Source organism: Haliotis rubra, unplaced genomic scaffold (genome assembly GCF_003918875.1).
Source record: "Haliotis rubra isolate DU_JTF1 unplaced genomic scaffold, ASM391887v1 Scf35, whole genome shotgun sequence".
Classification (NCBI taxonomy): Eukaryota; Metazoa; Mollusca; class Gastropoda; order Lepetellida; family Haliotidae; genus Haliotis; species Haliotis rubra.
In genome coordinates, this window is record NW_025767024.1 from 2,297,302 (window position 1) to 2,316,764 (window position 19,463).

The 19,463-nt window shown below is 36.3% G+C and overlaps 1 protein-coding gene across 1 annotated transcript in view; it reads right to left on the minus strand.

Moving 5' to 3' along the window:
* Positions 1-19,163, minus strand: part of LOC124285005 (homeobox protein Hox-B7-A-like) — a 37,725-nt gene extending 18,562 nt beyond the window's left edge. The window contains 2 exon segments of the mRNA XM_046721144.1: positions 14,098-14,398; positions 14,401-19,163. Coding sequence (XP_046577100.1) covers positions 14,098-14,398; positions 14,401-14,631 — 532 coding nt within the window. The 5' untranslated portion in view covers positions 14,632-19,163.
* Between the last annotated feature and the right edge of the window lie 300 nt (positions 19,164-19,463).

A 19,463-nucleotide genomic window follows, 5' to 3' on the forward strand; every position in this document is an offset into this window, starting at 1 on the left:
ACTGTCAGACAAACATACATCAATGTTCTTCAGTTGTAAAGAGGCATTACCCAGATACCACATAGTAGACTGTCAGACAAACATACATCAATGTTCTTCAGTTGTAAAGAGGCATCACCCAGATACCACATAGTAGACTGTCAGACAAACATACATCAATGTTCTTCAGTTGTAAAGAGGCATCACTCAGATACCACACAGTAGACTGTCTGTCAGACAAACATACATCAATGTTCTTCAGTTGTAAAGAGGCATCACCCAGATACCATCACCAGATACCACATAGTAGACTGTCAGACAAACGTACATCAATGTTCTTCAGTTGTAAAGAGGCATCACCCAGATACCACATAGTAGACTGTCAGACAAACGTACATCAATGTTCTTCAGTTGTAAAGAGGCATCACCCAGATACCACACAATAGACTGTCAGACAAACGTACATCAATGTTCTTCAGTTGTAAAGAGGCATCACCCAGATACCACATAGTAGACTGTCAGACAAACATACATCAATGTTCTTCAGTTGTAAAGAGGCATCACCCAGATACCATATAGTAGACTGTCAGACAAACCAACAATAACGTCTGACGTAAACAGACATCAAACAGACAACTATCAGACACACCAATATCAACGTCCTTCTGGGTAAACATACATCATACAGACGACTGTCAGACAGGCGCACATTAACTTCACATTGGTGTAAACAGACACGTGGAGTCGAAGGCAACATGCTTTAATCGATTGTCAGAATCAGAAGAATATGTAGACTAAAATACACAGACACACACACACACACACACACACACACACACACACACACACACACACACACACACACACACACACACACACATGTATACATACAGACACAGACAAACCCGGCAACAGACAGACAGTCTGAAAATGTCGATGTACAGAAAACCACCACACGAGCCCCTACAATAACATCGAAAACCAATACACTCCATACGCCACACACACACACACACACACTCCCCAATTCACAGAGGTCCTGACGCCACGTCAACAAGCAATGATGAAACTTCCTTCCCCGTCAATTTGAAGTCCGTGAAACAAACACACGAAACCTAACATCAACGAACATAACCACACAAGGCCAAACACATTACAAAGAGCGATGGATGGGTAATGTTTCATTCTAAAGTAGCCAATGTCCAGGACTGGTAAGTCAAGGTCGACGACGGATTTGACCTTTCACACCAAAGTGCCTGTGAAACATAGCACACAGGAGGAAGTTGACACGCGTTAGAATCTCGCACTTTTCTCACTGTCAAATCTAATCCGCCTTTATGCGAATATGTCATCCGCCTGCCTATTTAATACTGGAAAATATCGGCTGGTTGAGGTAGATATGACGTACAGTTAATTTAAGGAGCTTGGGTGAAATCTTAGGCCTTGGCCTCTCTCGCTGTGGAAATAATGTACGTATACATATGTACTATAGAGATGCGATGTATAATCTCAATTGTCAGTGGAAGAATTGTTTATGGAACGAGGCTACTGCAGGTGCTGCTATTGTGTGCTGGAGTTTATTTCATATGAACACTTTGCAATTTCTTTGCAATTTTCCTAATGCCAAAATTCATAATATAGTGGATCGTGGATGTAATTAGAATAAATGACTATGAAACGTATTTGTTCCTAAATCAGATGTAAAAATTCATTAAGAAGATGTTTCATTGAACTAAACTCTGTGATTTGTAATTTTGTTATGTTAAGGGTTTGTCATATGATATTGGTAACCAAATTAATATTTTTTTTCTAATGTAAACGAAAAGAAAGAGAAACTAACGCCGAGTGCCATTCTATTTATCAAAATCACAAATTAGTGTAAAACATTGATGGTTACATCACCAAAACGAAAAAAAAGTCATATTACAGCACTCGCTTCATGCGGTTTGACAAGATTAAAATTTTCGTCAATGTTAATCGCACGGAAATAGTTGCAGAGAACTAATTTGATATCCTCATCACCAAGACTTCCATAAGGTAATTCGCTACATCAGAATCGTCCGTCTACGTTCTTTTCATTAATGCTAATGTCTCCCAACGGACGGAGGGGTCATAATGCGAATCAGACCAGCCATTCTGGTGCCTGACGCAATTTGAAATTATGAGAGGCGAGTTTAGCTGCACATGTGGGCTTGCCTTCGGAGCGTGACAAGGGACATTCATCTGACCCCTCGTCTTCTCGGTTGTGATCGTTTTATCAAAATTAACAAAAGCGCCGATGATGCGTCGGTGTTTCTGATCCTTGTAACTAGCCCTATGTCTTATTATCCTTCGGCTGAAGGAGCGATTTTACGCAACTCTCCCTAACTCTATAAATCACTGTATCCAAGGAATGAAGCCTTCCTCGATGAAGTTGTGAAGAAGTTTCATCAGCTTTGCAAATATAAAGGATTGAAAGTGGGATTAGTAAGCCAGGCAATTCCTACATCTCAGCTATCATATTTCCTGTTACAAAAACGCCTCGAATGCCTCATGGCTTTGGCGGATATACAAATTTCATTAAAAGCCTTACTCGAAAAGATTTCATCAAGAAATGGAATTTACCTCTCTTTATAGTGTGACTAACAATGAAAGCATTAGGATTGATATTATTGTCGCAAATAATTTTGTAGGAACTTGGAAATGTTTTTTATTTGCATCTTGTAAAGCTATTGTTATGTGAAACCAGACACCACTGTTTGTGTTCTAACCTTTTTTGTAGTTAGGTCTGGATATTGTCCTGAGATTACTATGTTGCATTGTGAATTACCATGTATAAGCTGAAAGTATTATTTACTAATTCCTGAAACTGGAACAAAATAATACCTATGAAACTGGTAATATATACATATATAGATTATTAACAATGCATGTTTGGATACATTTCCGACAGATGGAAATGAGGTCTCACATTTAACGCGAACAGTGCCAATCATAAATTGTTACAGTACATGTTTTTGATTAAACATTGATCATGTTTCACATATTACTGTTAGTAGACAACATATGTCACACAAAAATTGAAATTCTTTGAAACCGAGTTCGTTTTCCTTTCAATACCTGTCAAAGACTTGTCAACGCTGTCGCTCATATGACACATCTATTGTACGCAATTCACTGATCTGTGCATTGGAAGTTGAATTTGAATTGCATTCGAGAAAAAGATATTTTTTTGGAAGAGCTTAACAAAATATGTAATTACAATTTATTGATTTTGTGTAATAGGACACAAATCGTTCAATTAAATGTCACATTTTATACATACTGTGTTTTTGTTTGTTTAAAAAAGTCTGAACAATCAAATAAATACATCGTGAATGTGGTATTTCTGCATCCTTTCAGCAGAACACAATGGAGCTTCTCGAAAACTAATAATGCTAAGTATTGATAGTTTTTCATTCATTGTAATCTGTAACCCGCGCTGTCAGCATGTTCTTAAACATCAAAGGATAAAAAGAGATTTGACAACTGGAAACATCACAAAACTGCAAAACTAATTTCGAGATCAAAAGATAGCGTTATATTACTGGAAACCAAAAGGTTTGCAACATTCCTGAGTTTGATCTATAATGACGATAAGGTATATTACGTGTTTACACATTTTGTAATTGACAAAGCTATAAGTCTGTTCAATCCTTGTGCAAGCCAACTGTCGAATTCTTCTTTGAACTTGAGTATGTGGTGTTGCAATATACAACGCTGACGTTTTGTCTCTTGCAACTCAAAAGATGAGATACCACACTAAACAACTGTTATTGTCTGCAAATGAGATCTCATTGTCCGACAAACATCTCCTTGTTTCTTACATGATCTGCATTCCACATTATGTGTGCATTCTATATAATACTTCATGCCAAAATATGGATTGTATATTTTTGGAATTCCCAAAATATTTGTAGCAATCTATAACGGTATATGCAGTTAGGAAAGATATGAACATTTCGGTATGCGAGTGCATCTTGTGAGTTCTATATTCGCGAGGAATACTTCATCTTGTCTGTTGCATCTGTTCTCGGTATGGTGAAATCCTTTCTCTGTATGTTAATTTCGTGTGATGGACAGATAAATACATGCATTTATATCCATACTTCTGAAACGCACGACGACTTCACGTTTTGCCCAGGTTTGAGGTGTATCGATAACGTGATATCGTTCAATAATGCTCATCGCCTTCACTGATTTGCTCACCTTAAATAGAAATAACAGAATCCTATGAAAATACTTCGTCTGTTTCCTATGGCTCTGAATAGAGATTCAGTGTGACGAATATACTCCAGAAGACTATGGTTAAAAAAACATGACTTTCCAATATTCATCTTTTCCTTCGTGGCGATATTTCATCAGCTGTAATCTTTGCTTTCTACATTTGCCGTACAATTCAGCATGCTCTGTCATCGAAGTTTTCAAAGACCGCCAAACGATTCCTCCTCAAAAGGCGTTTGTACAGGTTACCGCATTCACGGTCTCAGTAATGCATTCAAAATGTTTCATAGTAAGGATGTAGCAGACATTTCCAAATTTGACGCATTTGGCAAAAATGATGTTCGTTGAAATTCCCTGTTTTGACTTGTACATTACATCCTCGTGTTTTCTGTGATGAACAATTGAATTGCCTTGGCATGTATTTGTACCACTGGTGGGGAAGGATATACTTGATTGTCCCAATACATCCGGTATCATCACTATTTGGCAATGTTTCACAAACAAAATGGTACAGTAGGAATCGTTTTGATGACTCTACTTTTATCAGAATGACTTCATCTTGTATATAAAGTTGGAATCGAACACATGTCCACAAATTAAGTGACAGGAACGTATTAATTGAAGAGGAGGGTATTAATTCCTACTATATCATATTCCCTTTACAACACAAGCGTCACTACTTCTCATTATTTCTTCCTAATTAAATATCATTGCAACTCAGATTCGTCGCTGTAGCACACGCGTATGTACCTTGACTCGTCTCATTATTACACAACAGACATTGTAACACGTGGTGGCTCGTCGCTACGTACCACGACTTGTCTTTATTACGTCATATTCGTCACTATATAACAGAACCATCATCACTACTCCAGGTCCATCATTTCATAACACGACTTATCCACTCTTTAAGCACTTCACTATACAGCATAACTGTCAAATATACTCGAGATTCGTCACTATATAACACGACTATAACCACTACTCGAGAATATTCGTTACATACCAAAACCGGCATTACTACTCTAGTCGATTTGTCGCTACATAACTCAACTGTCATATCAACTCCAGTTTCGTCACTATACAACAAGTCTGTCACAATTACAACATTCGTCACTAAATAACAGGACGTCATCCCTTCTCGAGACCCATCACTTCATAACACGACCACCATCATTATTAGGAACATCGTCGCCATACAACATGACTGTAAGCACTACTCGAGAATGTCCAACCACGTTGTGTTGTTTCCCTGTAGATCAATGCAAATATGACGCCTATTTGGTGATATTTATATTCATTCATCAAGATCATTGTCCTTGTATAGATATACGATCATTAATATCCAGGTATCATGTGATCGGATTGGTGGTTAATTTCAAAACTAGGATGAATAAGCCTATTTATATTATTCAATCTGGTCATGCTTGCTGTGCATGATTTATGGTACATGTAGAGATGCAACATTTACACACATACATGTGTACATTGCGATACAATCTGCGATTATTGATACAGACCATGCATAATTGATGCCCGATCGATCAATGAAACGTACATCAGAGTTGAATGTACATATAACGGTATGTGTGCTTCATATCGACATACACATTGCCAATTTCAAAGGAATGTGAATCTGGCTCATTCATCAAAGATGCACACGCACGCTCACAAACACACATCCTTTAACAGTGCTGCATTTGCATCTGATGTTTAAGGAAGTGTGTCAGCTGTTATGTACTATAATCATCGTGGATTGATCAGCATTTTAATAGTGTAACGATCATTTAGTGCTTACATAGATCCAAAATGCATCGTTTTAGAGCAGTCATTATCTTCATCCTCTGTCCCCTACTTATATCCATTTGTAGTCTGAAACTCAAAGTTCTTATATTTACGAGGGCTTAAAGAATTTGTATTTAAAGTTTTACATACCTTAGAAAACATTCGTTAATCAACTCTTCTTACCTACTACTACGCTTTTTAAATTCAAACAAATATGCACACATGTCAGAACAACTATGGTCCTGCAGTGATATTGTGTTGGAACATATTTCATACGGTACACGTTTAATGTCATAGTTATTCGAAATTAATGTCCATTCTCCAGAATATACAAACGGAGCCACGAATTATGTCACGCATTGTCATCGTACACGTGTGTTATTATCCTGTCTATTAAATGTGTGAATAAGACGTACATAACCATATAAACGTTACGGAATTGTGCGAAGCTGTCTTGCCTTTGGAATTATGAACAAAAGGGGACGCCATCAAAAGATTAACATTGGACAAATTCATAAGCCATAAAAATGTAGTTCCTCCACCGTGGACCTTATGGCTGTACTAATGTCAAGATGTATAATTTAGTCACCTAAGAAGATGTGTCCCGGACTATATTAGTTCATTTCCTCCTGTTTCAACCTTTTACTCTACTGTTGTGTTGACAGTTGTTATGGAAAACTGAAGATTACCATTCCAAAACGACTGAAGGCGAGTTTCTAGGCCTTTATCTCAAGGTGGTCATATTTCAATTACAGGTATCACTCGTGTGAGTATTAGGTTTGCTTCAAAGTTCTACCGAATGTCATTGGATGTGACGAGCAGATAAGAAAAAAAATATTATAAAAACATGAACATTAAAGTGGATTTTTTTCTTTTCTGTATCGTATTCAGTTAATAAGGGAGTTTGCTCTGTCACAGTATCTCAAACAGCAACATAACGTCATCTTTTCTCTCCACATGATAAATTCCTGATTATAAATATGTTCTTGTTATTATATGCAAGGAAGATGACTTTTAAGGCCAATATAAAGCAAACAGAGCATGGGAAAACTGTCCCTGAGTTTCAGGAACATTGGTTACTTTAAACGAATAAATCAGTTACTGTTTCTAAAAGACTTCCACAAAACCTCACGTCAATAAACCATTAGTCTGGCATACAGATCATGAAACAAATATATCCGAGAAAGCCCATGCTAGTCTCAAATGAAGAAAGTCTCAGGGCCCCTTTTCATTATATATATGTTTCTTTTTATTATCATCTGTTTTATCTGTAAAATATGTTCATTTCAGAGACCAGTTGTTAGTCTAATAAATCATTAACAAACCCTCTTATGTTTATGAAGTAGGCACACATTTTCATTTGGAAATACAAAAGTTTCACAGGAGACATCGGTGGATATGTCGAATTTAATTTAAATAAAATCAAATTCAAATCCTAAGCTATATACTGGATAGAGTATACATTGATTCACCCTACCTTTACTAACACCGGTTACCTCCCTTGTGGGGGAATAGATTTCATAACAAAAGAACATGGAGACGAATTATAACAAAACTAGTTTCTACAGTAATTTGTTCATTCATATCATCATAGCGTACCAATCCTTCTTTAATTATACATGTAACACGTTTACCAGTACATTATTAACCTAACTTGCTTATTTTGTTGAAACATTGTACAATAATCTGTCTATTATCATGAAGTCACAATGGAATTAGTGCTTTACCAGAGGTCATTAATAACTGCATATGCTTTGATATTGTTTATACTACAACCGCTAGCACCATGATTGTATTCATAGATACCCGCGTCTACAGTCTAATAGCTCGATCTATAATCCTAATTTCGCTGGTGGCGGCACTACATGTACTTCTGTGATCAACCAAAATCAATAATCCCTATGGTGGTCCACTAATTTCGTCTTATGGTCAAAGTAGATCTTATAATTTCCTGTTAACATGGCTAGTCGGCATCGGTGTACATGCACACGCTGCCAAATCAATGTCTACAATATCACAGCCCCTGTTAACAGCTTATAACAAGAAACGGTATATAGCAAAGGAACGGTATTCTTAGCAACGAACTGAGACATTTTCAAGTCATGCTGTCAGTGTTGTTTTGATAACGGAGAAACCGCTGACATCCATATATTATTCACAGACATCCTTTCATTATATCTCCAATATCCTTCTGTTCTATCACAAACATCCTTCTGTCTCACCTCTCATTATATCTCTGAAATCGTTCTATTATATTCCATACATCCCTCTATTATATCTCAAACATCCATTTTATCTAGTCTCAGACATCCTTCTTTCATATCTCAGACATCCTTCTATTATATCTCAGATATCCTTCTGTTATATCTTAAACATCCTTTTTCATATCTCAAACAGACTTCTATTATATTTCAGAAATCCTTCTATTGTGTATCAGGAATCCTTATTTCATATTTCAAACATCCTTCTATTATACCTCAGAAATCCTTCTATTGTATCTCAGACAGCATTCTATTATATCTGAGGCATCCTTCTGTCATATCTTGAACATCCTTTGTTTCCATATCTCAAACATCCTTTTATTATTTCTCAAAAAGCTTTCGATTATGTATCAGGAATCCTTCTTTTATATCTCAAACACTCTTCTATTATATCTGAGGCAGCATTCTAATATATCTGAGACAACCTTCTATTATATCTCAAACATCCTTCTTTCATATTCCACGCATCCTTTTATGACATCTCAGACATCATTCTGTTGTATCTCAGACATTCTTCTATGATATCTCATACATTCTTCTTTCCTATCTCAGACATTTTTATTACACCTCACACATCCTTCTTTTATATCTCAGACATCCCCCTCTTATAGCTCAGACATCATTCCTTCTTATGTCAGACATCCATGTATCGTATTTTATGTCATTTGCAGTGATTTCAGAACCATTGTATATTCAGTTATCAGCAGGCCAACACCGTGCTTAGATTCAAACGTTGTATTAATTTGATACAAGAAGCCTGGATGCACAAATACACGAAGGAAATGAGCTGCTTACATTGCTTTGTAACTTCAGATTTGACTCATAAAATACATTAATGATTTTGTAAACTTGTGAATAGGGTCAGAGGTGCTGTCAGGCCTGATGTGATATGTGATATTGTGAATAATTGTAATTTAATGATTCTTCGCAGTGATCATATTTCATAGCGACATATCAGTTCGATTCAGATCACATTGTAGGCGTCGACATTTACAGTAAGCAATGCAATAATGTGTGGAACACCATCACACATTCACATACGGTTTTAACGTTCCTTATATGCCTTATAGATATCTATACTCAATCTTGCTTGTTTGAATAGGCATGTAAATATCATGTTGTAAATCAAACGAGTTAAAAAGTAACACAATCACTTTTGATCTTCATTAGTTTTTTGTAGCTTTTTTTCCCTTATCTCCTGTTTCTGAAACAGCGGCTAAGGGGAAGCTCTGAATCTCCTTCGTGCGGAATCAGTGCAGGGATCTATAGTGCATTATTGATGAAGGGCATAAAGTGAAACTTACAACTGCACCGTAAAGACGATAAATAATGAGCCTTTCTTCACCTAAGTTCTCACTGTCTGAACTCGATATAGAATGTAGATTTACCCTCTGTGGATGTGAAAGCCAGGTTGTTATCGAATTGTTATTTGCACTTGTCAGTCACGAATCGTGATAACAAATATGATTAAATGGCAAGGACAATGCTATGCTTATCCAGCAGCTAATCTGTTTCTGAAATCGATCAGTGATGGTAATGCATGTTTTATTCATTTGTGAATGATGTGTCCTGCGTTTCAGGCTCATAGTAAACGAAAGCTTCTTCTTTTGAAGGTTTTGAAATCTGTCTGTGTGTTTAATGTATGTACCATTTGAAATTGATTAGGTTTGTGAAATTTACAACGCAATGGACATCTATATCACATTCGCAAGAAAATCTCAAATCGAAGTATATTAAAAGAGGTATGTTTCACCTGTGGTGTGTATTTCAACCAAGGTATTATATGTCGTGTTATATGTTCCTAAAGTTTTGTTGTACAGAAATGTACAGTTAGTGACATTTACAACGCAGTGAACATCTGTATCTCATGTATATGAGCATCTAAAATCAAAGTGCATTAAACCATGTATATTTCACTTGTGGTGTGTATTTCAACCAATGTATAATGTTATATATTCCTATAGTTTAGTGTATGTTTCCCAAATACTTGCAATAAGTCTGTTTATGCAGTTTCAGAATATGTGAATGATCCATGTATATGTGATATATTGCATGAAATCCACATCTGTTGAGATTTATTCTGTTCCCAAAGCATCTGTGTGAACTCTGATTGTGTGTACATCCCCTTTGATGAATTATATATAACATTTATCGCCTCCCCGACCTGAAACAGTAACGGCTATTAAAATTAATCCATTCGGCAGATATTTGACACAGGTTAGCTTGTACATCACGCACAATAGCTGAACCAGGCTTCTGTTATATCGGCTGGGGTTGTCTGCAATAACAACCAAACCCCAGACACGAAACAGAATCAATCGACCGATAAGGGCTGAAATTAATGTCACGAGCTTCAATGTTAGGTTTAAATCCGGTTAATTTATTACAGGTGGTGGTCTTAGGATCCAGACAGGCACTGGTCAGGCGTGGTCACTGTGTGACAAACTGACCCCTAATGTGTCATCTGTTGTGAACAGCGTTATTTAGGTGGACATAGTGACCAGTCTGATGTAATGTCCGAACGAGGGAGGCGATCACACTGTATACATGGTTATTGTACATAGCCCTGATTTGTAACAATTACTGTCCAGCGGGGATGAGTGGTCACGGCTGAAATGGACCCGTCGGAAGACATATGACACGTGATATAAATATAGCCTGTCGTTGGGTGTACATTACATAAAATGATATGACTAACTTTGGATTTACAACATGAAATAATTGTAAACATGGATAGAAGATCGACCATGTTATGTCCGCGTTGGAATGTTACAATCAAATAACATGCACAAATGAAATGCAATACACTCACGATCTACATATGTTTAATAAAATGTTAAGGTTTTTTTCAGACACAATCCATACTTATACAGAATATATTTGAAATTTCAAATATAATTATTGATGCATATCATGCTCAATATACCACGTGAAATATTGCTGTCCAAAAGGTACGAAATATCTGTGAATAATATTTGACTGTGCTACTCAAGCATAAACATTTCTTAACATTTCGACATATTCATGCGCTAATTATTATTTTTTATGAATTTTGAAAGAACAAAGGAGATGAATGGGTATTGAAATCGTTTGAATTGTTCGAAAAATTGTTTAACGAAATGGGGTCATGTGAGTGTGTTTGGAACCCTTCTTCGATGTAGTTCGCATGTGATTTTCAGTATCAGCGCTATTGTTGCCCCTGAAACCCAACCAGATATCCTGTTTCGTCATTGTGTGTTTATAGTGTATGCCATGATATCCCATGATATCACAAAGGGTATGTAGTTCACACCAAACACCTAAAAGGCATCGCACCGAATAACTTACACTGAAATCTACATGTGTAGATTTCACAATATAACACTACACAACTAACCGTTTTCAGAATAGTCCGGAAATTAACACACGTTCAGGAAACAACAGTGGTTTGTAACTGTAAGCAGGTCTTCTGTGTGTAATGTGGTGTATTGTCAATTATTTACCTTTAGTTAAATGCCACTAAAAATGCGTGAACATTCAATTAAATCTGCCTGGCATTGCACCATAGATGTTGTTTTTCCTGTGTCTATGTCAGTTATTGATTTACAGGCCATGAAAACCTCTCGTCCAGGCTTGCAGATACATTTATACATTAATAGAGATATTATGAGTTATTGATTAATGATACATTAACCAGTCTAGTTGCTGTGTCCATATCGACCTTGTTTAGAGTAGCCACTTCAGAAAGCTTAATGAGACGAACAGTTCATTTGTAAGCAACTGTAATACAAACAAATTCATCATTAAGACTTACTGGGCGACTCTGCGATGTACAACCCATGGTGTTTAATAGATGTTATTCACTGATCTCAGTAAACATAACTGCAATTACAATTATTAAACCTGTGGTGTTGAAATGAAAATAAAAATCTACTACTTCACTGTGATAGAACGATTTATTATAAGTTTTAACCCTTTTAGAATTCATTTTATTTTTATTCCGTGGATTTGGACATGTGTTTACGGGTTAATTCTTCCATTTAACTTTGTATACATTTTTAAAATTGCTACTGACACTGTAGGCAATAAATGCCTCACCCAAGATAACAGAACCAGATAACATTTCCAAGATTTGTGTCCATCTGCAAACAATTATTCTAAATAATCAGAAACAAACACACACCCTCCCCCATTCTCCATGTGGTTTTCATCAACAATTATTTTCAAGAGTAACATCAACATAATACAAGGTTAACAATTCGCTTTCCATATACACTACCAGATTATTCTTTGCAATGTGCTTGTGTACATAATAAGAGAAAAAGATTTACCATGGGGTATATCTGATTATAATACCTTTTGTACGTTGTTTAATATTGAACATATCTAGTTAAATTTTAAATATTTTAACTCAAATTTTAAAAATGGCATTCAAATTAAATTTAATGAGTACATTAATGCTGTGAAATATGAACGCATTATTTATTGTATGTTTCATCGTAAAGCTGACCTATTCCCTAACGCAGACCTGCCTGGAAGGACGTAGCTTGGCGGTATCAATATTTGCAATTGACGGTATTTATGACAATGACATTTGATATGATTTATGACTCTATTATATAGTGAAATAGCTTATTGTTTGGGTTGTTGATACATGAGTTTACTTTGTGAAGCAGTATGGCGATATACACCAGCGTGAAATTGACAACAATTATATTCCTGTCTCGCTATATATACAGCTGATATTTAACAATGTAAACACAAACGCTCGATGTGAGTTTGAGGATATCATTATCTTATTACAAATAAAATTATACCACTTGTTCAGGTATATTGACATCGAATGAAATATGCTAGTTTCAAACCCACACGCAGTTCCGTTGTTATAATCAAGAATGAAGTTGGTACAGCTTGGCAGGTAAAGCCATTATTTTTAGATTTCTCCCAATGTATAAAATATATTGTTTATCAATACCCATACAACGTATACCAGTGATCACACATGAATTGTAAATTCGATTCAGTAGGATACATTACACGATATCAAAATTGTAAACAATAAATTCGAATTCATGTCTATTCACTCAAAACTCCACGGCATTTTACAAGCAAGGGAATTTGAACTAACAGGAGATTGTTTTTCACCAGAGACAGTTTTAAATGTTTATGATCAGTAACATATCACGTGACTCACCTCGATCGAAAACCTAACATTTGAAGACACAGAATTGATAGAAATGTGTGAAAATCGTTGCAGATATTCGAATTTAGTCATACGGAATATGAGCATAACAAAAACATAGGCAAAACACCCTGCAGCCAAGTCTGAGTTGAGAGCGGTAAGGGGGTTTGTTTAGGAGAAGCCATAAAATAAGAGCATTAAAGACAGACACACATAAAATTCACGGCAATTCATTCAAGTTATTGTAAAGTATTAAGTTTCTTATTGCTAGTGGGATTGGTTAAAGGATTCGTCCACACGATGTAGAGCACTGCCAATAAAAAAGATATGGTTTTACAATGCTAGTGCGCTATTGCCTACGAAGCATGGTCATAATGTAGCGTTTAATTATAATATTTAGTGGTGTTTTACAGCTCATAATGCACCCAAGGTCCGTATGTTTTACAGAAGGAAGAAGATTTAGTGTTCGAAGCGAGTCTCTGGTATAGACGCTTCTTCGCCTAGTGAATGGTCTCGTAAAATGAATTTAGTGCCGCGTTGAGGAATATTAAAAAGGTACGGTCTTCTTTTATGCGTCGTTATCGCGAATAGGAACAATCTTGGGTGCGAGCAGAAGGACATAACTAGACAGTGAAAGAGAAGGAGAGTTTAGGGGTTTGCACCACTTACCTACAATCCCCATCCAGGGGTAGAAGGGAGCAGACGCTTCGGAGTTCTTTCCTTGGAGATCGGAGTCCGAATCTTTCGGGGACAGAGAACATGATGTTACGGGTTTTCCCTCAAGTGGAGGAGTGTAGGGGCTCCCTTGTTGGTTTCGGTTCGGAGATGGGGTGGATACGTTCTGATGATGCCCCCAGTCGACGTTCTGGTGGGGTTGATGTTGAGGATATGTTCCCCGACTGGAAAATTCCGGGGCACGTTCGTGTCGTCTGCTACATGAGCTTGGTGTTGTTGATATGTCGTCTGCTTGTTTTCGTACCCGTTTTCCGCAGCACTTGGGTACTGGAGATTGGACGCTTTCTGTTGGTTATAGTAGTGAAGGGAACCGTGATCGGCACTTCCATATCCTCCGGAGTGATAAGATAGCTGATCGCCCAGCCTTGATGAATACAGTCCATAGCCATTAGAAGCATAACTGTTAGGAACGTAATGGCTGTCCGAAGAATATTGAGGAAGAAACGGGGATGTGAAGTATGAATTCATTTTTGTGGATATATGATAGAAAGACAATTCCTACTACATGACCTATCCGAATAGTGTGATTTGTGGGACTTCGCGGTGACTGTCGGCTAAAATAAATCATTTGCATGAAGAGTGATACACGCTGTCGACTTCCAGCCAATCACCGCGCACGTTACAACTGACGACGGCTGGTAGCCGAATCACTCCCTCAATTCAGCGTTATATTCATTACGGCCGAGCTGCCGAGGCGGGCGACCTTCCACTCAGCTGGGCTAACCAAAATAAGCTTTTGGGGGGAGATCGTTCTCATATCGTTCATAGCTTGGACACGGGTTGCCAGAGCTGGACCAATGCTTGGTCGGTTTGACCGATGGTTGGCCAGAGACACTACAAGTAACGTATATTTGAAGCGGCGAAGCGTGTTGAGATATGTTGTTTTGTTGCTGCCTGTACACAACCTTGCGTGTAACTTCCCTTGCTGTGTCTCTCCGTATACAGAGGATATCCATGGCATATCAAAACCACATGGCTTGTTTAACTTGTAAAAGAATATGAAGGAATGTTTGGACGAAAAAACAAACAATTTGGTCGAGTCAGTTTAGATGCAATTTTGTAACTCGCCACAAAATGCGGATATTAATTTGGTCTATGTTTTTGCATGTTTTTCATCAAATAACGTCGATGCTTACGTGAGAGATAGTGGATCAGCTTGGCTGCAAGTCGTGGCTATTAGACTTGAAACAAATCTGTTGGTATGATGCGTGTGATGGAAAGCACGGCTTGTACAGCGCACGATACTCTGCAGTACCTTTCGTGAAGATACCCCTTTCAATCTGTGTTCGCTTCCTAGAAAATTATGTCACGTAATTCCCTTGATTAATTCCGTTACCATGGAAATACGTGAGGTTGATTTCAGATTTTTTAACGTTTTACTGAAGACGCTAATTTTAAACCGAGCGCGATCAGTTTCCATTTGGTTCATTCTTAAGACGATCATACATCTATGTGTCAATGAAGCTGAAAATGTTTCGCGAAATATTAAGAGTTTCCGATATTTTTCAGATACATGAAGCGACTGCCTACCTGACTAGAACTAGATCGGTGTTAGCTCTGGTTCTAATCGAATCCTTGTTTACAAAACTCACGGGTACATATGAAATCGTAAAGGAAAGGCTAAAATTAACATCGCTTGTTTACAAAATGTCGCAACCCGTTACATACGTATTAACAACATTAAAATGTCGAATTTAAAGCTAACGCATTTCCATGTTTTCAAAGGTTAACGAAATGGAGTAAAATTGCAACGAGCTCATTTTATGCAATTTGTAAATGCAATCGAAATCCTCTTATCCTCTTACTCTATATAATTATTCAAATTTTACTCTGCAACAATTTCATATAAGTGGCTTAATGTGTTAAGTTTGATATATGGATTTTCCGTGCGTTAGACCCTGTGTAATCCCAACATATTTCATCATTTTATAGTAATTCCACTCATACATTCTGATAATTAATCTCTATGATTACAAAGGATATAGAGCAATTGTTAACCAGGAAATGGAAGTTGAAAAGGGGTGAAATATGCAAGGGAAATACGAGCAGGACTGTGAAAAATTATGAAGACAATTCTGTAAACAAGGAAAACAGGGAAAGGTCGTAATTCTCACGTGGCAGGAGAGAATGTAAGACTAACGTTGTAAATAAGATTGGCAATAGGCGAGGACAGTGACAGATATATTGACATAATAGCTCTCGCTATTGACATGAAATTTACAACATTGCCGTATCACTGCAGCATTTCGTTTCGTGTAACAAGCATCGAGGTACTATATATGAAATTTACAACACCGTAAGCTTGAGTCATGTGCATCTGTCATCGGCTACATGAATTTACAATGATGGTAATTTAAGGTATGTTCGTGGTGTCTATACACCCAGTGATGTTGCAGTTTGTTATTCATCGTCTCAGTGTGTTACATCGTGTAATGTTTGGTTGTATTCACAACCATTATTATTTGATATCCGGTTTCTAACGAAACAGATTATGTCCATTTCACAGAACTTAATTTGTTTACATATTTTGATGATCCAAATTTTACCAAATTCATTTGAAATATTTCAGACAATTTTTCAAATACACTTTGGGGCAAAATTGACGCAGAATTACTTTTTGAATTAAACCTCAAACATAACGTGTTTCTATTTGCATATTTTCCTGAATACTTATAGAACAAATTTAATATGAATGACAAAACAGTAGAATGTAATTTTTAGATGAATAAGCATTAGTCGTTTAAATTCTGATTGTTATTCTTTTCGGATAAAATGTCAGAAAAACGATATGTATAAAAATTAATAAATTAAAACACGAGATATTTTGAATGCTTATCAAACGGGACAACGTGCATATAAATTAATTATCGTATTGCTTGAAATATTCATAACAAGGGATGCATTTAATATTAAAGATAGTCGTTAATAATATTATCCAAATGGTGGAAAAAGTACGAATAACTGGTTCTACTATATCTGGATAACGCGGTGGCTATCTGGAGAATTTTGTCGTGGAGAATTCAAAGAATTCTTGACATTGATCAGCTATATTTCATTGGTTGTTGCTAGTCCTTGTAGTGATTCAGAAATGTATCAAAATTTAGCATCATGTACATTTCAAAAGAGCATGCAAATGACACGGTCGTTCAAGTAATTGCTTGTATAATGCCGTGTTTATCCGCTTGGGAATTTATGTAACATATTTACAAATTCAATAACTTCTTTTTCACATGATGTACCAACACAGTGCGAAGCTATAAAGTTATTCATATTAAACACTCGTGCATTGTTTTGTAATAATTTGACATTATATATTCTTATATTACTACATGTCGTTATGATCAAAATTCAAATGATATGATACACAATCTGGAAGCTAAAAATTAGCAACGAAAATTTCTAAAATAACAGCACTGACTTCGTTAGGATCGTTGGTGAAACGAATGAGCCGTGGTCGTGAATAGACTCGCCCGTTCTGAATATTAGTAATGTCAAAATAACAAATTAAAATATTGACAGTTTCACTCTAAACAATGACTTTCTAACGGGTTTTGAAACAACTATTATTATCATATTATATGCATCAAAGATATTACACCTGTGTGAATAACAAACTGCCCTCGAGCTATTGTATGTATGAAATGCATAACGCTGTTCACCGAAATAGAAAATAATATTTCAAATTAGACGGAGTAATAAATGAGAAACATAAATGGATGTAAAAGATTGATGAACGAAAGCACATGATTATTAGTGATAATAAATCAAATAAAGATGTTAATTGCATTAAATCTAAATACAAAAGGTATTCATTTTAGTATTCCTGGGCATTTCTTGAGCAGGTGCTGAAGCGTGTGCGCGCGCGTGTGTGTGTATGTGTGTGTTTTCGAACCGCTCGGTGTGACTAGGCAAGCGTATGAAGTACAGACAAGCCTGTAGAAGATTGCTCCAATATCTAACCCAATCATGCGATGCCCCTGGAAATGTTGGTTACCATGGTGATGATATTGAACATACTTTATTAACCCTCAGAAACGAACAGTGTTGCGTGACGTCACTAGCTCGGTTCAACAGGGTAAATACAGTATGAACTAACAGAGCGCGAGCATCGTGCAGCTTCCTCAGGTAAAACGTAAACATGTCTGAAATATATGCATGTCAATTTCAGAGCAACATGGCAAATGCATCTTAAGCGTGGCTAAAGGGACAAGTAAAGGTAAATTTCACTGAAACAGAGGTATGTCAATTTCAATGTAATCGTAATGCATTTCAATGTCAGTTTTAAATACCACTATTGACATGAACAAATATATCATGAATTTAATTAAAGTAAAATTTATCAGAACTTTGAAACTATTTCATGATACATCTAGGAAATAATTCTAAATATAGATGTATTTATCTGTGTTTGTAATTCTTGTTCAACACAAAGCACTAATAATACAACCTGTATTCTTAGTTCTTAGAGTAATTCATATATTAGCAATTAGCTGAAATGTACAAGCATGAATATGTTTATGATTTCTCATGGCAAATGTTGTTCAGCGATCAGTTCCCGTGGTGTTAGCTCGTGTCTCTTTCATCACAACACTCAGTCTCATTTCCGAACAAAAATGATTTCCACAGTATGTTTTATTTGGGGTATGTATCGCTGTTTACATTTTGCATTAAATTATTAAATTATATTCTTCTTTTGAGACGTTTTCTCTGAAACTAAGCGGCAGAGTGCATTTCATTTTAGTGATACAAAAAGCCTCAAATTAAAAACTACTGATTACTAATATATGATTGATTTTCTTTGGAGCATAAGCGTGTCTAATTGCATACAACATGCCATGGAGATCGTATGATGAAAAATCATGAAATACGTCGGAATTCTGGAAGAATAGTGGTATTCATTTTGTGATTCTTTTGTCTATTTTCCAAAGCTGTTGACAGACCTTGATGGCTGATTGGCAGTTTAATATTGTTGTTGATATTAACATTGTATTGAAATTGAGTAAAAAACTGACTTTATCGGGAGGGGGGTTGTATGATAGAATATATTACACTGATATTGAAATAGATGTAATTCTGGGAATGTAAATTATACAAATACAGTATGAAACCATTTGGTGACTAACGTGAACGCTTTCTATGTGATTGAATACAGAAAGTCTAGCATAGATTTTCATTAAAAAAATAACATAGATTAAATAAGTAGGCATTCTGTACAGAGGCATGTGGCTGCATGTGTCAACTTGACAAACTTTTTTCTTGTATCTTTGACGAAAACTTTATATTTCATCAAATCTGGTAAA